Source organism: Trifolium pratense, linkage group LG4, assembly GCF_020283565.1.
Source record: "Trifolium pratense cultivar HEN17-A07 linkage group LG4, ARS_RC_1.1, whole genome shotgun sequence".
NCBI classification, from domain to species: domain Eukaryota; kingdom Viridiplantae; phylum Streptophyta; class Magnoliopsida; order Fabales; family Fabaceae; genus Trifolium; species Trifolium pratense.
This window is the reverse complement of record NC_060062.1, coordinates 4,955,440-4,981,192: the sequence shown is the minus strand read 5'-3', so window position 1 is coordinate 4,981,192 and position 25,753 is coordinate 4,955,440. Positions and strand designations below refer to the sequence as shown.

The 25,753-nt window shown below is 32.8% G+C and overlaps 4 protein-coding genes across 6 annotated transcripts; all 4 read left to right on the top strand.

Annotated features, from left to right (window-relative positions):
• Positions 1 to 1,737: 1,737 nt before the first annotated feature.
• LOC123921532 (signal recognition particle 54 kDa protein 2) lies at positions 1,738 to 6,942 on the top strand. Of its 2 annotated transcripts, XM_045974119.1 has the most exons (10): positions 1,776 to 2,164; positions 4,202 to 4,301; positions 4,464 to 4,617; positions 4,941 to 5,091; positions 5,175 to 5,323; positions 5,434 to 5,534; positions 5,650 to 5,807; positions 5,995 to 6,109; positions 6,243 to 6,598; positions 6,682 to 6,942. In XM_045974119.1, the coding sequence occupies exons 1-9, from the start codon at positions 1,934 to 1,936 to the stop codon at positions 6,572 to 6,574; spliced, it is 1,491 nt and encodes a 496-aa protein (XP_045830075.1). In that variant the 5' UTR covers positions 1,776 to 1,933; the 3' UTR covers positions 6,575 to 6,598; positions 6,682 to 6,942. The 2 variants fall into 2 exon arrangements, with proteins under 2 accessions (XP_045830076.1, XP_045830075.1); XM_045974120.1 differs by having other exon boundaries at positions 1,738 to 2,164; positions 6,243 to 6,942.
• Positions 6,943 to 10,785: 3,843 nt separating this feature from the next.
• LOC123921530 (zinc finger BED domain-containing protein DAYSLEEPER-like) lies at positions 10,786 to 14,693 on the top strand. Of its 2 annotated transcripts, none has more exons than XM_045974118.1 (2): positions 10,786 to 11,092; positions 12,387 to 14,693. In XM_045974118.1, exon 2 carries the CDS (start codon positions 12,509 to 12,511, stop codon positions 14,363 to 14,365), a length of 1,857 nt encoding a protein of 618 aa, XP_045830074.1. In that variant the 5' UTR covers positions 10,786 to 11,092; positions 12,387 to 12,508; the 3' UTR covers positions 14,366 to 14,693. The 2 variants fall into 2 exon arrangements, with proteins under 2 accessions (XP_045830074.1, XP_045830073.1); XM_045974117.1 differs by having other exon boundaries at positions 10,854 to 11,092; positions 12,310 to 14,634.
• Positions 14,694 to 15,531: 838 nt separating this feature from the next.
• LOC123921529 (putative pentatricopeptide repeat-containing protein At3g15930) lies at positions 15,532 to 17,866 on the top strand. The gene has a single exon (XM_045974116.1). It carries the CDS (start codon positions 15,613 to 15,615, stop codon positions 17,833 to 17,835), a length of 2,223 nt encoding a protein of 740 aa, XP_045830072.1. The 5' UTR covers positions 15,532 to 15,612; the 3' UTR covers positions 17,836 to 17,866.
• Positions 17,867 to 19,898: 2,032 nt separating this feature from the next.
• LOC123921528 (cis-3-alkyl-4-alkyloxetan-2-one decarboxylase) lies at positions 19,899 to 25,503 on the top strand. Its single transcript, XM_045974115.1, has 11 exons — positions 19,899 to 20,351; positions 21,657 to 21,732; positions 21,832 to 21,917; positions 22,114 to 22,207; positions 22,288 to 22,364; positions 22,747 to 22,874; positions 23,028 to 23,099; positions 23,921 to 23,991; positions 24,288 to 24,363; positions 25,070 to 25,213; positions 25,308 to 25,503. The coding sequence occupies exons 1-11, from the start codon at positions 20,070 to 20,072 to the stop codon at positions 25,345 to 25,347; spliced, it is 1,146 nt and encodes a 381-aa protein (XP_045830071.1). The 5' UTR covers positions 19,899 to 20,069; the 3' UTR covers positions 25,348 to 25,503.
• Positions 25,504 to 25,753: the final 250 nt, after the last annotated feature.

Here is a 25,753-nt window from a genome sequence, read left to right as displayed (position 1 = left end):
ACTTAAGTTATGCTATCCGAGGTTAGTGACGTGTAGTGGATAAGGGAAACAATTTTATTTTTTTCCTTCAATTTTTTTAGTGCCTATTATCTCTCGAGTGAAGACGTTTGAAACAATTGAGTGGGTGCATCGTGCATGTATATTATTTTCGAAATTTATCATAAATCTTGCTAAACTACATGTGCTAGATGGGACCTTGGCGAGTCTAATTACTGTGATTTTGCGTATGGTTTATGGACTTAGAATCTTAGATAAGCTCAAAATTGCAGTCACAATGTAATAATCACTTTTTTAATAGCAAAACTAATTCTCTTAAAAACAATAGTTTCAGGGAACACAACATTGTTATTCATAACTTTTTGAACTATTTATAGAAAATTTACAATCTCTGGTGCTAGAAGTGTCAAATGCAAATGGTATGAAATCATGTTGATTGTCATACTCATAACATGTTTTTTCATCATGTTTGACTACTTTACTTGAAGCAACTTTGAGGGCAACTTATCTCACGATAAAAGTCTTATTAGCCCTCAATCCAACAAGTGGCGAAACTCCAGTTAAATCCACACGTGCATGTTTTTCACCTACTCACTTATACACCATAACATCCGTCGGTCTGAGAGTTGATTATGTGGATCGGTCAAAAAGTTTGTAGGTGCCTCTTTTTTCACATATATTTCCGCATGCCTAGATATATCAAAAAGGACATCTCTGACAAAGTTGTGCCTATATTTAATCTAAACATTATATTAAAGACAATTTGTATAATTTTTATCTACAATTTTTTATTAAATTTTTTGTTTATAATCGAAGGACCCAAAACCTTTCTTTTACTTACCATTTATCCTCTCTTAAGTATGATATTTATAGTGATCCAGTAATGCCACATTAAATAGTTTGCCTGTAAACCCTTTTCACCCTCATAACTATTTGGATAAATGGCAAAAAAAATAAAATTGTTGGCATAACTCATGTATGGTATGAAATTCCGTTATGGTCCAATTTTGAACGATAATAGATACAGAGCTTTGCAATATTTGATTGATAAAAAATAATCAATTCAAAGATCAATCATTTTCTATTTAGAATATTTTGTAGAAAGAACAATGCCAACAAGATCCATAATAAAGTAAAGTAAAAAGGCGAAGTGGTTTAACACATTCATTTTTTAGAAGGCGTTTAAGTGCTTCAATTAGATTACTCAAACCTTTCTTGATAATTTCTATTAGAAATAAACAGAAAATTGATGGTTGAGTGATAATACTTTGAGCCTTTGAGTTTAATTTTTAAGTTCTTCGTTAGACATTTTAAACTCTTATTTAGGTGTTTTAAGTCGGGATAAGCAGATTAAGTGACTGAAAGACAAAGAGATGAACTACCTACTGTACAACTGACTACCTTTCACCCAACATGATCCCGACGAAGACAGAGAATTGCGTAAATAGAAGGACGAAAACAAGCCTCTTATCATGATCGGAACAATTGAAAAGAAAAAGAAAAAAAAAAAAAAGAGAATGGTGTCTCCTTTCACCCAAAAGCATCATTAAAGACATGTTAAATCACATCGTTTTTTACTTTTGATATTGTAATAAAAGTTTTAAAATTAATCCTAATATAAACACACCTTTATTAATAACAAAATAATTTTATTTTAGTCAAATTGAATTTTATAAATAAAATTAAAATTTTATTTTGACTCAATGGAGTATATGTATATCTCTTAGTCAAAAAAACAAAGAAACATAAATATCTCTCTTAAAGAAAAAACATAAATAAAAATCACTGTCTCGGATCTAATTAAATTAAAATCTTATTATTCAATAATAAAACGCAGCTTCTTCTTCTACCCACAAGGCGAAGAAACAATTTTCCGATCGGTGTCACAAAAACTGCAACGAAACCCTAATTCTCGAAATTCTCAGAAAGAGGAAAAATGGTTCTCGCACAATTAGGTGGTAGCATTTCGCGTGCTCTTCAGCAGATGAGCAATGCGACAATCATCGATGAAAAAGTTCTCAACGATTGTCTCAATGAAATCACTCGCGCTCTTCTTCAATCCGATGTTCAATTCAAGCTTGTTCGTGATATGCAAACCAATATCAAGAAGATCGTTAATCTTGATGATCTCGCTGCTGGTCATAACAAACGCAGGATCATTCAACAAGTAACGTTTTTCCCCCTCTTTTCTTCTTTTATCATTTCTTGAGTAATTATTCAATTTGGTTCATGAAATTGTAATTTGTAGGGGTAAAAGAATTGATTTTGATATGTTTTGCTGATATGAGTATAATTGATTTTGCCTCTAGAATTGATTTTAACCGGACGCTAGAATTTAGAGCTTTTGAGTCTGGAATTGTTTGTTAGTCTCAAATTTATTGTTCAACTCACTTCTAAGGACACTGACACCGGATATGACACAGACACTCCGATAATAATTTGAAGAAATGACATAATTGAATGTAATCATAAGTGCCGGTGTCGGACACCGGGACACCCTAATCCGAGGAGTGTTGTGCTTCGTAGTTATACGCCAATGTATTTAAACATAATAACTTTACTAATTATTTGTACAAAATCAGTTTTTGTCACCGCAAAACCAACCATACAGTTGTGTTTGGAAACACGGTTGTGTGGTACTGAATGCGCGTCTACGAGACTTTACTATATGTATCTTTTGGTTTAATGTGATTTTCAGTTTTTTGTCACAGTAAAACCAAACATCCACTTATAGTGTGTTTGGAAACATGGTGGTGTGGTACCGAACGCGTGTGAACAAGACTCTATTATATGTATCTTATAGTGTGTTTGGAAACAAGGTGGCACCACGGCTACAAGACTCTACTATACGTATCTTTTGGTTAAACTGATTTGTCACCGTGAAAAATTTGTTCGTCAAACATGCTATTAGTTTCCCAATTTAATTTCAGTATACTTCCTGTGATTGTGAGTGAATTCCAATGGAAGAACTTATCTGATTAATATTTTACAATTTCAAAAACCATTGGAAAATTGTTAATGTAGGGGATTAGGTTGAGAAAGTACTACAATTTGGTTCATGAAATTATAGGGTTGTATTAATGTAGTTTACTAATTGATTTCATTATAGTCCATGCGAATATAAATATAAGGACGAATTTGATTAAATTTTTACAATTTTCGAGACCATTTTGAATTATTGTTAATTTAGGGGATAGGTTCAAATAGTTGTACAATTTCAGAGACAAAATTGGGTATTCACTCTCTTTTTTAATTAGATATTGTGGTAGAGTTATTAACTTGTTGCATTAGAGGCTTATGGTGAAAAGTTCTAAATTTTGTTTTCTATGGAAGGGTATGCTCATTGCAGCTTGATTAATTTACTATGTGCTTTGATTTATAAGCCATGGTTTGAGAAGTTTGATTTTTGAGTAATTTTGGATCAACAGATAAATTGAGTGCGTATTGGATTAATGTTTTAGTAAGTAAGTGTGTATGCATAAGTTATTTAGATAATCAAAGATGCTATTTGATTTAACTGTTTTTATATGAGTTGTAAGCTGGTGTGAGGGGTTTATTGAAATATGTTGGATACAATTAATGGATTTGTCATAATAATCTTCGAATATCGTGAGGGATTTATTGAAATACAGTAAATTGAAAACAATTAATGGAAAAACATTAAATACAGCTTCTGCGAAAGTTCTCTTCGAAACATTAAATACAGCAATCTTCGAAAGATCTCTTAAACACTTGCGCGAGTGCTCATGTTACAAAATAAATTCAAATAAACTGTCAATAAGCTATTTCAAATGCATCCTAAGAGTTTGTTTGGATGAACTTTTTACCAAGCACTTAATGAAAAGTTAGGAACTAAATACTCGTCACATATGAGGAACTCCATAAATTAGAAGCTAATTCTATTGGAGTTGTTGACCTCACCTAAGATTTATAATATAGCATTTACCTCCCTTTTGCTCATGAATGCTTAAAAGACTTGTTTTACTGAACAAATTTTAACCTTTAAATATGCAAGAAATGGAAGTCAAAAACTAATAGGTCCTCTTAGAATTTAGAAGAGGCTTGAATTTTGTGTTGCTGTGTTTTTGTTGGGTGGTTTAATGTGCAGTTGAGTTGGGTTGCTGGATTGGAATGTGGTGATATATTTATCATGACTTTTTATGTTAACTCATCTGTAATATTCTATGGACTTCTTTGATTCTAGGCTGTGTTTAATGAACTCTGCAAAATCTTGGATCCTGGAAAGCCCGCTTTCGCTCCCAAAAAAGGAAAAGCAAGTGTTGTCATGTTTGTTGGTTTACAAGGTTTGTTGCTGATTAAATATGTTATCGCTTAATTCAAGATTTATACATTTTGCCAAGCAATATATGGCTTTCCTTACGATTATTGTTTGTCCATTTATTTTCAAAGAAAAAGTGCATTTACACTTACTGATGGTTGTTTATATGCTTCTTGAATGAATTTAGGATCTGGGAAAACCACTACTTGTACAAAATATGCATTTTATCATCAAAAGAAAGGCTGGAAGCCAGCTCTAGTATGTGCTGATACATTCAGAGCTGGTGCGTTTGATCAGTTGAAGCAAAATGCAACTAAAGCCAAGATCCCTTTCTATGGAAGGTACTCCTGCCATTTGTTATTGCTATTATACATTAATGTTGTATGTAAACTCAAAATCTTCGACTGGTATTACCAACATAAAACATAATAAAACCACAAATTAACCAGCATTATTTTTTTCTTTTTCCCAACAATCTATTTGGATTTCTCTTATGATTTCCTTTTATCATTTTTTTAAATTTGTTTTGCGGTGAGTGGAGGAGTCCATATTCCATCATTTATGTTGTCCTTACCACTCTTTGCTTCTATATAAATTACATTTCATGTGCTATGATCTTAATGATTGAATATGTTTTTTGTTGCCATACCCTATTACTTTGCAGCTATATGGAATCAGATCCTGTGAAAATTGCTGTGGAAGGTGTGGACAGATTTAGGAAAGAAAACTGTGATCTTATAATTGTTGATACTAGTGGGCGGCACAAACAAGAAGCTGCTCTTTTTGAAGAAATGCGTCAAGTTTCAGAAGCAACGGTAATTTCTGTTGATACTCTATGCATCAATGTCTGTTTCCAAAAGCCAGTAATCTCTAATATATTTTATTTGCATCGATTCAGAAACCAGATCTTGTTATCTTTGTTATGGATAGCAGTATTGGTCAGGCTGCTTTTGATCAGGCCCAAGCATTTAAACAGAGTGTTGCAGTTGGAGCTGTCATTATCACTAAAATGGATGGCCACGCAAAGGGTGGTGGTGCGCTTAGTGCGTAAGTATCGCCGGTTAATTATGCTGTGTTGTGAATTGTGATCACCTATTTCAGTTAGTTATCATCACCATCATTTCTAAATCTAATCTTAATTCATTTTGTATGTTCAGTGTTGCGGCTACAAAGAGTCCTGTCATATTCATTGGAACCGGAGAACACATGGATGAATTTGAAGTTTTTGATGTTAAACCATTTGTCAGTCGTCTACTAGGTATGTACTTTTTGGTTTTTGTCCTCACATGAGTTTTAGTATATGCCTCACTTTTTCAAGCATCACAGATGTGCCAGTTCCCTTAATATTAATCTCCATCCGTGTTTTGAACTAGGTATGGGAGACATTTCTGGGTTCATGGACAAAATCCATGAAGTTGTTCCTATGGATCAACAGCCCGAACTGCTTCAAAAGCTGTCAGAAGGAAACTTTACCTTGAGGATTATGTACGAGCAGTTTCAGAATATTCTTAAAATGGGTCCCATTGGCCAGGTTACCACCCTATTATATTTAAGAATGTATTATACACATATGATTCCCCACTTGGTGGAAATGACATTGGTTGTTGTTGTTGTTTACATATATTCTCATTTGATGCACTAAACTGGACGTTTCTTGTGTATTGAGGGGCTGCTTTCGGTTTTTCTTTGGGGGACTAATTAATGGTTTATTTATGTAGGTTTTCTCTATGCTACCAGGATTTAGTTCTGAATTAATGCCAAAAGGCCGTGAGAAAGAAAGCCAGGCAAAAATTAAGCGTTACATGACAATGATGGACTCAATGACAAATGAAGGCAAGCATTGAAACTCTTACTCTTTTTTTTTGGAATTATTTGAGAAGATCAACTTTATGTGCACTAATATTCACTGTTGTCATTGAAATAGTACACCTTCACCTGCTAACCTTTAATTGCTAGCGTGTGCCAGAGTTGGACAGTTCAAACCCAAAGCTCATGAATGACTCACGAATGATGCGAATAGCTCGAGGTTCTGGTCGGCAAATTAGGGATGTAATGGAGATGATGGAAGAGTACAAACGTCTTGCAAAGATATGGAGCAAAATGAAGGGGCTTAAAATACCAAAGAAGGGAGAAATGAGTGCCTTATCCCGAAATATGAATGCCAACCACATGAGCAAAATCCTCCCTCCACAGATGCTAAAGCAAATCGGAGGTATGGGTGGGTTACAAAGCTTGATGAAACAGATGGGATCTTCTAAGGACATGATGGGAATGTTTGGTGGCGGTGGCGATCAGTAGATTCTTAATCACATATGAGCTGAGGTTTGTTTCTGATTACTTACTCTTGTGCTTCATAAGAGTTAGATTCGTCATTGCGTAATTTATGCAGTTTTAATTGGATTCAGATGCGCTGTTAACTAATCTGCCAACTGCATAAATCTCAATGGGTGGAATGGTTCATTACCTTGGCAGTTTTTTTCTATGTAAAACTTTTTTACCTCTCTGTTTTTGTATATTTATTAGTCTTCAGATACAAGTGAAAACATTTGTTGTGAATCAGAATTTTTCTTGATCAGTGTAACATTAAAAACTAATTATAAACTGGACCTCTCTTCATATATTGGAAAAGGAGAAGATTCCTACTCACAGGAGGTTTGTGTTTGCAATTTATGCCCAGTGAGTGATATTTGGTAGCCACAGTTTTCTCCTTTCTGTCTTAAGGTGCAAGGACAAAAACGGAATTTTGGGATAAGAGAAACGTGGTGGGGGAAGAGAAAAATTCCTCTGTTTATATCTTATCCCTCGGCCTCGTGCCACCAAACCTATGTATTTGTTTATCTATGTCTTTGAGTTATTAGCTGGTTTTTCTAAGACTCTCTAGTAGCTTTTATGCATGAGTTTGCCTTAACCTTGTGCATTGTTTTACAACTTAATTGTTGGAAAATGCATATAATTTTTTGTTAAGTGTTAGGGACACTTTTTTTTTTCCTTACTCACTATAACATTCATTCTCTTATTGAGTGAAACCAATGTGGGTTTATAATTTTATATGGGATTCATTTTCAAAGTATGAGATGAATATTGATTTCGCACATGTTCATCATTGGATAGATAATAAAACACAATGAAAAGAAATCCAAACCATCAGTATGGTCATTGTCAGAGATGATACTAGTCATAATACTTATGCTTAAAATCATTAACACTTTAATAATGTTCATAGTTGTTGCATTTTTTGAGCTACATGCGTATGATTTAAAAGAAAACCAACGGTGGAAAAATTGCAAATAAATTGAAGGAGTTTATTAACTATGAGTTTTGGAAACCAACTTTATGTAACCTTGTTAAATTTAGAAAATATTAGTTCTTTAGTGACGATAAAACACTCGAGCAATATCACATCACATATCATAAAAAAAACAGCTAGCATACAACGTAAGTGAGTTTAAGTTTAACGGACAAAAACAATCAAGTATATAGCAAGAAATATAGAATGAATTAAGTTGCACCTATGAATTTTTTTTCAAAGATTTAAAAAACTCAAATTTAAAAAATTGGGAACTAATATTTAAACTTAACATTAGCAACCTTAGGTTATCCATAGATTCAAAGAAAAATAGTACAAATTAAGAACTTAGACAGACTACACATTTGCAACTACATTAACTATTTCTTTAACAACCTACCCATCTTCACTCAGAATTAGCAACTTGTGTCCCTTCTTTGATATTTAAAATTTCCACCCCAAGGCCGGATATCGAGTTTTCAAAAAAAGAATCTGCCCCAACATTTTTTCTCGGTATGACAGTTGCACATATGATTTTTTTTCCAAGATCATCGATCGTTACCTTTGTCCTATTTCACAAACCCGCTTCTTTGTCAAAATTTCTCATTGGCATCGCAAGACAACCTTTTTTGAGTATCAACTTGTGATTTGAAAAACATGAACACAACGCTTAATGTCATTCAAAAACTTTGCAGTAAACCATTTACTATGTATATCTTCGTTGCTATCTGATTTACAAACTGAATCGAAGTTGTTATATTCCTTTTCAATACTCGGAATCAAATGATAACAATGTGTCGCTAACCCTTTTATTCGAGTTAGAATCCTCTTCATTTTTACAAATACTAAAATTTTGAAAATATAAATACAATAATATAACACTTTGTGAGTCCTATTATTTAATATATATTCTAAAATACTTTAAAACTATAGTAATAGATAGAATAAATGGAAAGACAAAATGGAGAGGATAGTAACCCTATTCCATACACACACACACACACACACATATCTTTTATATTATAAGCTTGTATACACAAGCAAACTCTAAACCCTAATTTGTTTTTCCTGTTTTCCCTCCATTTTATCTTGCAATTTTTATTAAAAAATAATACAATTTTGTCTTGACTAAGATTCGAACCCGCAACCTTTCAATGCAAGGCAATATTTCCAACCAATATGGCATATATACCAATCATGATTAAAATTATGTGCAATAATTGATAAGCACCATCAATTTTAAAAGTATATCATATCAAAATTATTGTTGACTATATTATTCATCACGAAATATTTTTATGTCTTTCCTGATCAAATTTTTTTTTTCTACCGGATCATAAATTTAGAGAATAATTATCATGTGAGATTTGGAAAGTTATTATCACGTGTAATTTAGAAAGTTATTATCAAACTCAATTCTGCTAAATCAATTTTTTTTTTTTGCAATACAACCATAGTCATGTCACTAATCACATTCATTATTTTGATTTTAACATTGCAGATTTAATATTAACAGATGATCAATTGATACAATATGCACTAGCAGACCAATTGTGATTTAAATTATGTCCACAAAGTGTTAAGCTCCATCAACTTTCATAGGAAAGATTTCATACGACAATTAAGCACCATCAATTTTCATTGCACAATTTAAACAATTAAAAACCGATAATCTCTTATATTATAAGCTTGCTAACATAAGCTAACCCTAAACCAAATTTTTCCCCTCTCATTTTCTCTTTCTTTTTATTGCAGCTTTATATTAAAAAAATACAGATTTGTCATCGAACCTGCATCCCTTACTTACAATAAAACCTTTCAACTGCTAAAACTTGTGCTTCAATTATGAAAGAATTTAAGAATCCTAATATGTTAACCCTATTTTCACTAAATTTGAACGGCGGAATTAATCACAATTTTTATTTATTTATGAATGTCTACTTAAGTGTTTATGTTCTTGATTATGTCTTTGATTTTTTTTTTAACCTTTAATTATCATTAATTTTTTAACCTTTAGTTATCAACAATTTTTTTTAATAAGTAAACAAAACGATGGGGTTCCAGAATTATTTAAAAAATATATAAAATATAAAATAAGCACATAAACAAATATAGAATAATTAGTTCATGAAATTCCCTATACTACTCTTATTGAAAACGCTCTTAGAATTTTTGTATTTTATTTTTTATTGTTACATATTACACCTAATTAGACCCATGCGCCGCATGGGTCAAAGTTCTAGTATATATATATATATATATATATATATATACTAGATTGAATGATAGATAGAATAGATAGATACTGTAGCGCCGATTAATTCATGGATTTCCTTATTTTATCTTGATTCATTAATTAACCATGAGATATGGAGTTATCATGGCTTTAACATACAAGACGTTGAAGAAACGAGAAGTTGGTCTCCTCCCAGCTAGCTACTGGATCGTCAAACAAGCCAGAAAAACTTCTGTTAACAAACTATATATCCAACTCAAAAATGTGGAAGCTATTACGGATCGGAGAAAGCCGATCGATATGAAATGGGCAATGGGTCGCATGGAAAAGAATCTTAAGAAGTTAAGGATTAATTCATCAATTTCCTTATTTTATCTCGATTCATTAATTAACCATGAGATATGTCGTTATCAGAAAAACTTTTGTTAACAAGCTATATATTCGACCCAAAAATGTGAAAGCTATTACGGATCAGAGAAAGCCAATCAATATGAAATAGGCAATGGGTCGCATGGAAAAAAAATCTTAAAAAGTTAAGGATTAATTCATTGATTTTCTTATTTTATCTTGATTCATTAATTAACCATGAGATATGGAGTTATCATGGCTTTAACATACAAGACGTTGAAGAAACGAGAAGTTGGTCTCCTCAGCTAGCTACTGGATTGTCAAACAAGTCAGAAAAACTTTTGTTAACAAGCTATATATCCGACCCAAAAATGTGGAAGCTATTACGGATCAGAGAAAGCCGATCGATATGAAACGGGCAATAGGTCACATGGAAAAGAATCTTAAGAAGTTCAGCATTAATTCATTGATTTCCTTATTTTATCTTGATTCATTAATTTAGCCATCTTCCAATCGCAATCAGTTGCGGGGGATCGAACTATAATTATCCTTACCAAGTCCGATATCAATGATCACTGAACCAACTAACGATAAGTAATTTTCTTAATAAATAAATAGAATTGTATTTACAAAAGGACTAAAGTGGCATTTAAAAAACTTAAACCCTTATTTGCCTCCTCTTCTCTCCCTTGCAGCCGTTTCAACGTAGACTCACTCTCTTCCCCCTATATCCCCTACACTACCGCCTCTCTCTCTCTCTCTCTCTCTCTCTCTCTCTCTCTCTCTCTCTCTCTCTCTCATTATATAAATAAATAAAAACCAAAAAAAGTTTCATTTGTTTGTGTTGTTGCCTCTCTCTAAACGACGACGTTTTTCACTTCCGCCGCCCCCTCTCTTTCTGTCTGTTATCGCTGCCATTCTCTTCGGTGTTTCCATTGAATAAAAGGTACTGCTTTTGTTACTCTTGTTTACTCCTTCTCGATTTTTTTATTTTTTTTATAATTGTTTTTCGTTTTACTCGCTCTCTGTTTTTTTTCTTCTTGTTTTTATTTTATAATCTTAAGTTTTATACCTAGAAATGAAGGATCAAACCCTAAATAACGTTATGTAATTTACATTTGAAGTTTTTGTGGTGTAATGTTTCATTCTATGAGAGGTTATTGAATTTGTAAGTACACATGAAAGTATGTGTTTAGGGTTTAAGGAAGGAGATAGAACAATGAAAGTGGTGGTTTGAGAGAAAGGGTTGTTGTAGTTTTAGTGGTTGAAGGGGATGGTGGGAGGGAATGAGGAAGACAAATTAGGGTTTAGGGTTGAAAAATCTTACTTGATAGAGATTTAGGGTTTAAGGTTTTCAAATTCCACTGCGCAATAGTGTTATAATGCCGGAACTTGTAGTTGTAGTGATTGAATGGGATAGTGGAAGATGGGGTGGAGGGAAGAAATGAGGAAGAATTTTTTGGGTTTAGGGTTTTGGTGATTCCTTTGTAGGAGATTTAGGGTTTATGTTTTCAAATACCGCTATGCTATAATGATGCTATAGCTGCCATTTGAAAAAATTTTGTACTTTATATTGTATTGCGGAAAAATAGCGGTTTGTGTTTTAGGGTTTTTGCAGATTGATTTGATGGAGATATTGGGTTTATGTTTTCAAATTCCGCTGCAATATAACTCCGTTATAGCTGCAAGTTGACAATGCTTTATATTTTATATAGTATTGTGGAACAATATCGATTTGTTCAAATTCTGCTGTGCTGCACACCATAGTGCTGCTATTTGATAACACTGAGTGCATGGGGAGGGAGGTTGAGTTGAGAAACAGTGCTAAAATCAACCTAGGTGTATCTCAATTTCTTTCCTATGATTTTCACATAGTATTGTTTTCAAAGTTGTACCCTCCCCTGAGACCAAAGATTGTTCAAAAAATCTAGGGGACCATCTTGTTACTTGTATATGGTTTGTAGGAACTTGTTCTTAGAAGCTGAACTTCTGTGGCTTTTAAATTTTTACAAGCTGAACTTCTGTGGCTTTTTAAATTCTCACTCTTGCTTGGTCAAATTGATATTAATGTTTTGTATAAAATGTAATTTTTAGTCTGCCTTTTTAATATCTGATTTCATCTTATTTATGCCCTTTGAGTTTTACATTCTTTTTGTTTTATAGGATTACATCTACTTTAATGGAGTTTGAAACTTGTATTATTACTACTCCTATTAATAACAATGAGAAACCTGATTCAGGAACACAACCCAATAATCAGAAGAGAAAGAGGTCTATCGTGTGGGAATACTTTACGGTGGAAACTGTTGGAGCTGGATCTGCCGAGGCTTACTGTAAACAGTGCAAAAAATCATTTTCTTATATGACTGATTCAAAAGTATCTGGCACAAGTAATTTGAAGAGGCACATTTCTTTGGGAACCTGTCAAGCAATGGAACAGAAAAGTCAATTTAACTCGCATCCTGAAAATGGTGGTTTGCAGGATAATGCCATTCCATCAAAGAAAAGACCAAGAGACAGACCTACATACGCTGGTAATGATGTCTCATTTGATCAGGAGCGTTGCAACTATGACATTGCTAAAATGATAATTTTACATGATTATCCTCTTGATATTGTGAAACACCAGGGCTTCATTGCTTTTGCACAGACTCTTCGTCCCCAGTTCAACCCGTTGTGTTTGGATTCTGTTGAAGGGTACTGTGTTTCTATGTATCACAAAGAGAAGCAGTATCTGTTAGATCTTATTAATGGGATTCCTGGACGACTCAACCTGACATTGGACTTGTGGACTTCAAACCAGGGAATAGGGTATGTTTTTATCCGAGGACACTTTATTGATAGTGATGGCAACATACATCATCCTATTCTCAATGTTGTTACAGTACCGTCTCCTGATTCAGGTGATTCCCTAAATCAAACCATAATGACCTGCATATCTGATTGGCATTTGGAGGGTCGGGTGCTTACCCTTGCACTTGATAAATCTTTAACGAGCGAGACTGTAAAGGTAAATTTACGAGGCAATCTATCTGTTAATAACCCTGTGATTCTCGATGGTCAGTTATTAAACCAGAATTGTTATGCCCGTGTTCTCAGTCGCCTTGCAATAGATGCACTACGGCAAATGAGCAAAACTATTAGCAAAGTTCGTGAATGTGTGAAATTTGTGAAATATTCTGAATCTCATGAAGATAAGTTTGTTGAGCTTAAGCAACAACTACAAGTACCTAGTTCGGCAAACCTTTTAATAGATGATCATTATAAATGGGATTCAACATTCCATATGCTTGTAGCTGCCTGTGAATTAAGGGAAGTTTTTACTTGCTTTGATACCACTTGTCCTGATTTCACAATGACTCTGACTATAGATGACTGGAAGCTGGTTGAGACTCTCTGCACATATTTGAAGTATTTGTATGATGCAGCTCATATGCTAACAACCCGACCATACCCAACTGCAAATTTATTTTTTCTTGAAGTGTCAAAACTTCATATGGAGTTGACTAATGCAGCCTTAAGCCAGGATCCTTTTCTTAGTAGTTTGATTTTGCCTTTGCTCACGAACTTTGATCAATATTGGAGAGAGAGTTGCCTAATCTTGGCAGTTGCTGTGGCCATGGATCCAAGGCATAAAATGAAACTTGTGGAATCCATTTTTGCTAAGATATTTGGGGAGAATGCTAAGCAATGGATAACAATAGTTGAAAATGGCCTTCATGAACTATTCATTGAATATAACACTGAAATGCTTCATTTTACTACAATAGATGCCGATGAAGGGGATGATATTATGTTAAAGACACAGCCATATGAAGGACCGGTTGATGGTTCTCTTTTTGTCGATGAAGGTGGACTTTCTGACTTTGAGTTTAGTATATCTGATTGTATGCAGCAATTCAAGTCAGAAATGGACGAGTATTTGGAAGAACCTTTGGTGTCGGAAGTCAAAGAATTTGATATTCTGAATTGGTGGAGGGACAATCGAACGAAGTATCCAACATTGTCTAGAACTGCATCTGATATTTTGTCTATGTCAATATCCACTGTGTCTGCAGATTCTGTTTTTGACACAGAAATTAGAAAAATGGATGACTACCGGAATTCATTAGACTCTCGTACTCTTGAAGCTCTTATTTGTGCCAAGGATTGGTTCCAGCATAAGTCTATACCCAAAAACGGTTCAAGTACACTTGAGAAAATGAAAGTTCAGACATAGGTCACAAAGATTCTCAAGTAGCTTTTAAGAATTGATTGATTCTAGTTTGAAACCATTATCAAGGTCAATTAATTTGTGTGATAATTGTCAATACATGTTTTATAGAATAGATAGATATTGATTCTATTCAAACTTCATCTTTTGGCTAAGGTAACTTATTTGTGTAATAGACAACAATTGCCTTAATACTTTCATGGTTTGAATTGAAAACCTGAAAGATCCATAGTTTCAAATATTCAAGGGAAAAATTATTAGTATTATTTTGTGCCATGTCTTGTCTTCCATCGTAATTTCTTATTCTTTTTGGATGGACTTTCGCATTTTGGCCTAATTATTCATTCTCTCTGCAAATTTGATGGATGTGCTTAGTGCTAGAGAATATGATGGCACATTATCACAAAGGTGCACTGTTAAGTTATTCAGTCCGTATTCAATTAATCGGAGTTCATTGACATTCAAACTGTGTCAACAAGTAAAGATATGAATCCATCACAATTTTTTTTTGGGTACAATCCATCACAAATCTTGTTCTTGAATGAATGGTCAATTTATTCCATTAACTCTTGCTCTCTCTAATTTAGTCATTAAACTATACGAATATAAAAGTCTCTAAACTATGAAATTTGTCCATTATTACTTATTATGTTTACATGATTTAGGGACTAAATAGAAAATGATAGTTTAGAGACTAAATTAATGATTATTTTAGGGGGAAATTAAAGTAAAAGTGTCGGTATAGTTTTGTATACATATCCAACACTCAATTATTAACTTAAATGGCATGCCAATGTTTTATTTAATTATTTTAAAATTTGAATTTTTTTTTGTCTACAAAGTCAAATACTGATCTCCAATAGAATTTGAGGATACCAAATTATTTTTCCAAAAATTAATCTACATTTTAGTATCCGATCCAATGACTGACTAATTCAAAAGACAACAATTTCACTATCCACTGGCGGAGGATGTTCATTTAAAGCTAGAGTTATGTATGGACTGACCCAACACAAAAAGTGACACCGAGAAAATTCAAACATAAAACCTTAAAAGAAACACATGGTCAAATGTCTATTTATTTGCATGAAGACTGTTCGGGGAATCAATTTCAAATTTCCTCGGATTCATTAAAACTTAAAACTATGATTCTATTTTTTGGTTTTAGGTAGAATTAAGAAGTACTAACTTAATACTAAATCATAAACATTTCACTGTGACATAGATTCTCTTACATTATTACACTGTTCTTCATGTTTTCTTCCGTTACAAAGTTTTCACTTTCACTTTCCTTGTTCCTCAAGAGAATGATTTCCAACACTCCTAACTCTTATTCACACTCCTTTGTAAAATCTCCAATCTCTTTGCTTCAAACTTGCAACTCTATGTATCAATTAAACCAAATTCACTCACACACAATCAAAATGGGTCTTTCTTCAAACCACTTGTTTCTAACTAGAGTTATAATCTTCTGTTGTACAAATGAATCAGGGGATGTATACTATGCACGTAAAGTGTTCGACGAAATTCCGCAACCAAGTGTGTTTATTTGGAATACCATGATGAAAGGGTATTCTAGGATAAACTGTTCTGAGAGTGGAGTTTCTTTGTATAAACTTATGTTGTTCCATAACATCAAGCCGGATAATTTTACATTTCCATTTATGTTGAAGGGTTTTACCAAAGATATGGCTTTGAAGTATGGGAAAGTGTTGCTTAACCATGCAGCGAAACATGGTTTTTTAGATTCTAATTTGTTTGTTCAAAAGGGTTTCATACATTTGTTTTCATTATCCGGGCTAGTAGATTTAGCACGCAAGATTTTTGACATGGGTGATGGATGGGAAGTTGTCATTTGGAATGTAATGCTATCTGGGTACAATAGGGTTAAGCGATTTGAGGAATCGAAGAGGCTTTTTATTGAAATGGAGAAGTGTGAATGTGTATCTCCCAATTCAGTTACTCTAGTTTTGATGCTTTCAGCATGCTCAAAATCGAAGGATTTAGATGGGGGGAAGTACATTTATAATAAGTATATCAAAGAAGGTATTGTAGAACCTAATCTCAAATTGGAAAATGCCTTGATTGATTTGTTTTCATCTTGTGGAGAAATGGATGCTGCACGAGGTGTTTTTGACGATATGAAGACTCGAGATGTAATTTCTTGGACTTCTATTGTTACTGGGTTTGCAAATACTTGTCGTATTGGTTTAGCGAGGAAGTATTTTGATCAGATGCCTGAAAGAGATTACGTTTCTTGGACTGCTATGATTGATGGTTACCTTAGAATGAACCATTTCAAAGAGGTTTTGACGCTTTTCCGGGAGATGCAAATGTCAAATGTGAAACCCGATGAATTCACCATGGTTAGCATTCTTACAGCCTGTGCACACCTTGGAGCACTTGAACTAGGGGAATGGGCAAAGACTTACATTGACAAAAACAAGATTAAAAATGATACTTTCATTGGGAATGCTCTAATAGACATGTACTTCAAATGTGGGAATGTTGAGAAAGCAATGAAAATATTCAATGAAATGCAGAAAAAGGACAAATTTACATGGACAGCAATGATAGTTGGTCTTGCTAATAATGGCCTTGGTGAAGAAGCTCTTACTATGTTTTCCAATATGCTAGAAGCTTCAGTTACACCAGATGAAATCACCTATATCGGAGTCCTGTGTGCATGCACACACGTCGGCATGGTAACGAAAGGAAGAAACTTTTTCTCCAACATGACCATCCAACATGGAATTAAACCTAATATGACACATTATGGATGCATGGTTGACCTTCTCGGTCGAGCCGGGCAATTAAAAGAAGCCCTTGAAGTCATTTTAAATATGCCTATAAAACCAAATTCAATTGTTTGGGGATCATTACTTGGTGCTTGCAGAGTTCACAAAAATGTGCAGCTAGCAGAAATGGCAGCTAAAGAAATACTTGAATTAGAACCTGAAAATGGTGCTGTTTATGTCTTGTTATGTAACATATATGCTGCTTGCAAGAAATGGGAAAATTTGCATAAAGTAAGGAAACTTATGATGGAGAGAGGAATTAAGAAAACACCAGGTTGTAGTTTGATGGAAATGAATGGTATTGTGTATGAATTTGTTGCTGGAGACAAGTCACATCCTCAATCTAAAGAGATATATGCAAAGTTAGAAAAAATGAAGCAAGAATTGATAAATGCAGGGTATTCACCTGATACATCAGAGGTTTTTCTTGATGTAGGGGAAGAGGATAAGGAAACTTCACTTTATTTGCATAGTGAGAAATTGGCTATTGCTTATGCTCTAATTAGTTCAGGAAATGGAGTTACTATAAGAATAGTGAAGAACCTTAGAATGTGTGTGGATTGTCACCTTATGGCAAAGGTGGTTTCAAAGGTATACAATAGGGAATTAATAGTTAGGGATAAAACTAGATTCCATCATTTCAAGCATGGTTTATGTTCTTGTAATAATTTTTGGTAAACATTTTAACAAATAAAAATATTAACCTTGAAATTCCATTTCATTAGTTCATTCATTATACTTTTTTTTTTATTACTTCATTATACTCACTCCGTCCCAAAATATAAGCAAAAATTGGTCTCATTGAAGCAACATTAAAAGTAAAAGAAAAACGATGGCTAGTTTTATTCGTTTATATGTTTTGTTTCACTTCAACAGCTGAAGCTTAAATTTTATAGATAGATAAATAATTGCAAGAAAACTTCTTTTTTTGAGATTGAGAGCACTTGCAAGAAAACTTTAATACAAAGTAATTGTTACATACTTGTATCCCCTAAAGGCACAAGCAAAAAGTTTAAATGCATAAGTTTCTAAAAAAAAGTTTATATATTTGCCTCCCTAACATGTATTTTTAAGGTAGATATTAACATTATCATGTCATTTCTCTTCTTCGACATCCTCTCTATTTTACTATGTTTATGTTTTTTGTGATTTAATTTCACATTTGTTGTGTTTTATGTCTTGGAAGTTTGATTTGTTGTTTATATTTGTGTCCAAAATTTGAAGTATTTTTTTTTTTCTCCTTATATTTGTGTCCAGAGTAGGTGACAAACCTTATATCTTTATTTTTTTTTACTAATAACCTGATATCTTTATAGTTGTCCGGTCCATTTCCTTATTTTGTAGTAAATCAAACGGACCCTTAATATAACATAAGGCTGGCTAGTGAGAGAAATTACGTACACTAAAATGACTTATAAAAAATATAAATTTTGGAAAAGTAGCAATCTTTTTTTTTTTCTTTCTTTTTTTTTCTTTTTAATTCCAGCTGCATATTTATAAGTTTTTAATAAAACAAAAAATAAATTTGTTGTGTTGCTCTTCCTCTATTCTATTCCAACCTTAATTTGTTTACTTGCACACAAAGAAGAAACAATTGTTTTGGGCCTGAAACAAACAAGTGACCATTTTTTTTTATAACCATTTTTCAAAAATCAAAATAGAAAAAGAAAATGGTTGGGTATAGCATGAAACATACATTCCCCAAAGATTGAATTTTACTAATAGATAGATAGATAGAAAGTGTAGAAGCATACGAATGCAAGAACCGTATGGGAAAAACCGGTTATTGCAAGCATTGATGCTTAATCATTAATTTCGGCAACAAAAAACGACTGAAATACGCTATTGTATTAATCGCATCAGTAACGATATATTATTATTGCCTTAAATTCAAACAAAATCACAATAAAACAAAATCAAAACAACTAAGAAACCAAATAGAGATTAGTGTGTAATAGTATGGATTTGGATTCATTGTTCTTCCTTGTTGTGGAACACCAACCTTATTATAGAACAGGAGAATCCAAATCAAGTTGCTGTTGTACAACAAACGAAGAACAATGAAGATGTGAGGTGGCGGCTGTTTCTGGTTTGGTTTGTTTTATATATAGAGGCTGTGATGTGGGTTTCATTTAGGGTTTCATGTTACTAATTGGACTTGGGCCAATTATGTAAATCAATTCAAAACCCAAACAAAATAAAAAAACCAACACTATTTCTTTTGCCACCCCAAGCTTTTCTTGATTTTTCTTTTTTTGGTACAAAGACTTTTCTTGATTTAACTCATACCATTTGTTATATCTCAACCATAATTTTCACTTAAAATAGATTTCGCTCACCTAATTTTGCATTGTGGTGAACCACTTTCATAAGTGATTTCATAAGTGATTTACTGTGAACTATTATTTAAAATTATTAGAAATTCTAATGAATAACAACTGGTGAGAATACTAATTAAACGTAAAAATTCACGACTCTCGTGGTATTTACAACTAAAAGAGTGACATGATTGACGTCATTTTCATACTAATTATATTCTTATTTTCCGTTGTTATATTTAAATCAATGTCAATTAAGTTATTATTTCAGTCGTAAAAATAAAAATAGTCATCAACTTATGCTTCTAAACAATAATAATGCATATGATCGTTAAAACCTTTCTGAATAACAAAATCTAATCTTTGAAAAAACTACATCAATATTTTTAAAATATTGATCTACTATATAAAAATATAAAGCCCAAATATAATATGATAGGTGTCAAGATATTAGTTAGTATATAATGTGACATATCTTAGGTGGAAATATATGAGGAGCACATTCAAGTAACCACATCAACCGCTAATTTTGTTCTTTCATTTCATGTTTTATTTTGTTTCACTCAAACCATTCAAGCTCTTTCTTTTACAACAATGGTGTTTTCTACTATGTTTTCTTCCACTCTCAACCTTGCCATTTCTTCAACTACCAACAGTAGCAGAAGAAGAGTATCAAACACAAGTTCAAGAAGAGGAGTGAATAGTATGAGAATCAGAGCTAGCTCCACAGAGAAAGGTGAATCAAAAGAGAAAGATCAAGATGACAAATCATCATTCAACCCTTTTGGTTTTGTTACTGATAACCCTTCAAGCAGAAGTGCCATTCAATTGCCTGAAACTCCTGCTGATGATGGCAACGTTGGACAAATGATTGATGTAATCACTTTTTGTTAATGTTTCCTCCTTATATTTCAATGCTTAGTTTTAACAATTGTTTTCTAATTTGAGTTTGAAAGTGAGTGAGTTTGGTTTTAATGCGACAAAAAATGATTTTGGTTGAAACTAAAGTGATTTATGTTTGAATACATTTGTCAAAAAAGTGATTTTTATCAATTTATGTTTGGATAGTTTGGTTTAGAATTGCTTTTGTGTGTGTTTATATGTTAATAAATTTGAGAATTGGTTGCTTAAGGTAACTCAGTTGAGAGTTGACCACTACCAGGGACATTATTGGAGGGATCGGCGTTCGAACTCTGAATTTTCACTTCTTCACACTTGTGCGAGTCTAGTCACTATGCTACTGGACCAAAATAAATAAATTTGAGAAGTGATTCTATTCTATGTTACCCTAGAAGCCAGCTTGTAGGTAGACTTGATTTAGGGAGTGGAATCAATTGTAAAGATAGAAGCTAAACATTAATTTATGGTCAGAGATGTACAAACCAAGCTCCAATGGTTGTTTTACTTTTGTTAGTTTTCAAATGACTCATTAGTTTTCCTATGAATATGGTTTGATTTTAGTCATTTAGGTGAACTTAAAGAGAAACAACAATGAGGTTTTGTTACTGATTTTAGGGTATGTTTGGATTGACTTATTGGAGCATATCTACTGGCATAAGCTTTGTGAGACTGTTTGAGAGAACTTATGAAATCAACTTATGACATGTTTCATAAGTTTTTTTCTACCTTATTTTCATAAGTTCTCCAAAATAGCTTATGAAAACAGCTTATAGATATAAAAAACTTAACTTCATTTTATTTTTCCTATAGAAATAGCTTATGTAAGCTTATACTTAAGCGATGATAAATGCTTGTGCTATACGCTACAAATAAGCTATTTATCCAAACAGGGCAGAGGACCTTATGTTTCATTAGTGACCTCAAAATGTATGATATGTTCCAGACTTTGAACTATCTTGCTGTGAAAAACAAAATGGGCCAAAGGGCATAAGACAAATTGTCTTAATGGCTCTAGTCCCCGTGATTTTGTGTGTAGCCGTGTAGGTGTTGGAAAGAGCTTACAAAATTTTATGATATAGTATATAAAATAGCTTATTTTCTGTTAACTTTCACAAGTTCTCCCTGATAGTTTATTTTCATAAGTTGTCTATGGCTCATGGATGTTTACACAACTTCTTCGATTGTAGAAACACCTTGTACATCCAAATGCATCCTGTTAACTGATGATGTTGTTCATTTAGTTGGAATGTACTAATAGTTTTGTGATTTTTGTATTCCTAGAGAATACAAGACAAGGGCAAGGAATACGGATCATACGTAAAATCCGGGAAGTTGAGATGGTTTGTGAGGGAAACTGGTATCATTTCTTTGCTGTGAAAGTACTTTCATGTCTATTTTTCCCTTTAACAAATGTCCAGAAAACATGTTATTGTTTTTCTTCTTCTCCTTTTTGCAGGATCAGCAAAAAGCAGACGAGGAACAATTGTATTCCTTCACGGTGCCCCGACGCAATCTTTTAGCTACCGAGTTGTTATGTCTCAGGTCAGGCTATCTTGCTCTATCGGATTCCATCCCATTCTCATTTTAAACAATTAAAACAACTGAACCAAATAATATAGTTTCGTTTCATTTTATTTCGTTTCCATTTTCCATAATCCAAACATAGCCTTAAACTCATGTCATGATATTAATATTTTCATAAGTTATTAATATTTCAATTTTCTTTCTCTTTAAACAGTTGTCAGATTTAGGATTCCACTGCTATGCACCAGATTGGATAGGATTTGGTTTCAGTGACAAGCCACAGCCAGGATATGGTTTTGATTACACAGGTATATATTATTATGAATATTTTACATCATAATTTTTCCTGCATAAACCTCATGCATGTTTTTTCTTAAATTTCCTATAGAAAAGGAGTTCCATGATGCATTGGATAAACTGCTTGAAGTGTTGGGGGTTGAATCTCCATTTTTCCTAGTTGTTCAGGTATCTAAAGAATCATGAATACAATCTGTGATAGCATTTCTCATATTGAAAATTCAGTCGGATAAGACATTGTGTTTGTGGTACTTTACATTTATGGAATGAACTACTTAGAGTATGTTTGAATTGACTTATTTGAGTTTATCTACTGACATAAGCACTTGTGAGATTGTTTAGAAGAGCTTATGTCTTGTGGTACTTTACCTTTTGTTATAAAAATAGTTTATACATAAACACTTATATGATAAGAAGTGTTTATTTTATAAGCGATTAATTAAGCTTCCTATCCAAACAAGACCTTAAAAAGTTATGGATACACTAGTTACATTTTATGTTTTGTGAACTTCTTAACAAATGTTGTGTCTAACATACACTTCTTCTTAAGGGATTCCTCGTAGGTTCATATGGACTAACATGGGCCTTGAAGAATTCAAGCAAGATATCAAAGCTAGCAATACTAAACACTCCATTAACAAGTTCATCTCCTCTTCCTGGACTATTTCAGCAGCTAAAGTATGGTTCTCTTACGGTATCAATGAATGCATCTCTAAACTATGGTTTCCTTGATGCATCTTTTGATTTTTATCACTCTTAATATATGTTAGTTATTTGGTTTTGATTCTTGTATTATATTAACTCCTTTGATTCATTTTCTTTTATTTCTAGGATTCCTCTATTCGGTGAATTTCAAAGCCAGAATGCTATTATTGCCGAGCGGTTTATTGAAGCAGGTAGCCCGTATGTATCCAAAACTGCATTTGATTATTGGCTGGTAATTTTATTAATTGAAGTTGTAACCATCAACTTATAATGTCATTTTCACTGCACTAAAAAATTTGTGTATATATTTGCAATTCAGACTGAAGTGAACAATTTAATTAGCTCAAGAAAATAAGTTATCGATTTTCGGTCTCTTTTTAGTCCTTCCTTCTCTTCGTGTACAAATATTTCCACCTGGATTGTAATACAAGGAAGGTTCATACTAGGTTTTACTATGTTTGTGCTTGGTTTTATGGTAAAACTATCATTATTGATGTTGTCCCTTTCAAACGTGTGTGATTTTAAATACAGATGTTTGATTATTGTCGGGGAAAATTGATTTTACTGTATCTTTAAACTTCAAATTGACTCGGTGCCTGTTCAGAATAACTTATTTGAGCTTATCTATAGTCATAAGCATTTGCAATACTATTTTAGAGAGCTTATGAAAACAGCTTATGACATGTTCATAAACTGTTTCCAGCTTATTTCCATAAGCTCTCCAAGATAGCTTATGAAAAAAAACTTATAGCTTATATAAAAACAATTTAACTTCATTTCATCTTTAGTTTTAGAAATAGCTTATGCATACACACTTGTATGATAAATGCTCGGCACACATACTTCAATGACAAATAGGTAATATATGCAAGTTTTCTGATAAGTCCTTCATAAAGGCATTACTTTAAGACACAGATGGAAGTGATACTGCAATATAGTGCAATATTGACAAGATATGATTACCTTTTCAAATGAGAATATTGGAAGAGGCTTTCACTTATTGATGCCTTATTTTGCAGTTATGTTCTGAAAAATGAAAAGGCTGATGTTTACCGGCTACCTTATTTGGCAAGCAGCGGACCTGGATTCGGTTAGTGACATGATTTAGATAGCTTAATTTTCTGAATGTTTTTGTTGTCAAAATATAATTAAAAGTTGGTTCATAGGACCTATGTATATGCTAGAAGGAGATATAGAGGAAAAATTACTTGGTGCTAAGTTCATATTTATATCAATGAAAAAATATTATTGCAGTTTCATACATCCTCTTGTAGGTATATATATGTAAAGAAATATTTTGCATATTCAATTTAGTCACTAGATTATCCATAATTTATTCATTAAAAGTTTATGCAATATTTAACATATTCCAATGTTGGGTTTCAGCTATACTTGCAGCTGCAAGAAAAGCTAACTTCAAAGGTACCTTCAATGAAATAGCAGAAGGATTTGCAACTAACAGGTATATTTATTGAATTTGATCCCTCAGAAAACTAAACAATTCAACTTTTTTCTTCTTTGGAATAGAAAATCTGTGCTTTATCGAAAAGGCTATGGAACACTACACCTAAATGGAAATTGGAGTATATATCCTTAATATAAATGACATATGCTGTATATAGTATATAATATATTTTGGGTCTTAACTCTTAACCCTTCGAGTTTCAACGGAGGGGGCTTTGGTAATCTGGAATTTGGCCAGTAGGTAAGATAAGTTTGACCAAGAATATGTAGCATATAGTATATACTACTCATTTTGGAACATTTAATCCGACTCAGGCATCGAAATACATCCTTATTTTTGGAAATGGAAAGGGCACAGATGGAAAAATCCATCGAATTATGGGAAAAGATAGATTAAACCTACTCAACCTCAAAAGCTAGTTAAGAGGATTAAGACAGTCACTAGGGCTTGTTTGTATGACTTATTTGAGCTTATCGACTGACATCAATACTTGTGTGAGACTGTTTAAAAGAGCTTATGAAAACAACTTATAACATGTTCATAAACTGTTTTAGGCTTGTTTCCACAAGCTCTTTGGGATATCATACTAGAACAATTCGACACTTCTGTTATCTTTTGTTATAAAAATAACTTATAACTTATAAATAAGCCCTTATATGATAAGCGTTTATAGTTGAATAAGGTTTGGTTGTTATTGTTGTAGATGGGACAAACCAATATTGCTTGCATGGGGATTATCAGACAAGTACTTACCTCAGTCAGTGGCAGAAGAGTTTCAGAATGGAAATCCTCAAAACATCAAGCTTAAATTGATAGAAGGAGCTGGACATATGCCTCAAGAGGATTGGTGAGAGTAACTAACTTTAACATATATAAGATTCAACTGCATTGTTTTATTTTATTCAATATCTTAAGAATTTAACCTTTATATTTTTCGACAGGCCTGAGAAAGTTACCGATGCTTTTAGAGTGTTCTTCTGAATTCGAACCGGCAATACTGAGTTTGTCCTCAAATTGTAAATTTAGTGTCTCATATTGTCCTATGTTGTATGTTCCTTTTGAAAAGAAAAAAAAAAGAAAATGTATAGAAATGCTTTTGAAGTGATCAAATGAGAAGTAATAATGTTGCAAATCAAACCAAACGTTCCATTATCTACTTCCAAATACCTATGTCTATTAGAAATATTTATATATACTAAGTAGGATTGAGAGTAGCATATTAGATGTTGATTTGAAAAAGCATTAATAAAAAGAGGTCTCAATTATCATATAAGTCAGATTTGTATTCTATCTTACAACCACATTTTGTGATTCGATTAGCCGGAACTCAATTTTTATATGGTATCAAAGTCTATTCTAGAATCTTGGTTTGATGGACCATCTTTAT

Bases quoted from the DNA above. Each gene is read 5' to 3' on its own strand.
- LOC123921532 (XM_045974120.1), top strand. From the start codon at position 1,934: ATGGTTCTCGCACAATTAGGTGGTAGCATTTCGCGTGCTCTTCAGCAG. The intron at 2,165-4,201 runs GTAACGTTTTTC...CTTTGATTCTAG, and splicing joins AACGCAGGATCATTCAACAA to GCTGTGTTTAATGAACTCTG. The intron at 5,092-5,174 runs GTAATTTCTGTT...GCATCGATTCAG, and splicing joins GTCAAGTTTCAGAAGCAACG to AAACCAGATCTTGTTATCTT.
- LOC123921530 (XM_045974117.1), top strand. From the start codon at position 12,326: ATGGAGTTTGAAACTTGTATTATTACTACTCCTATTAATAACAATGAG.
- LOC123921529 (XM_045974116.1), top strand. From the start codon at position 15,613: ATGTTTTCTTCCGTTACAAAGTTTTCACTTTCACTTTCCTTGTTCCTC.
- LOC123921528 (XM_045974115.1), top strand. From the start codon at position 20,070: ATGGTGTTTTCTACTATGTTTTCTTCCACTCTCAACCTTGCCATTTCT. The intron at 21,918-22,113 runs GTCAGGCTATCT...CTCTTTAAACAG, and splicing joins ACCGAGTTGTTATGTCTCAG to TTGTCAGATTTAGGATTCCA. The intron at 23,992-24,287 runs GTTAGTGACATG...GTTGGGTTTCAG, and splicing joins AAGCAGCGGACCTGGATTCG to CTATACTTGCAGCTGCAAGA.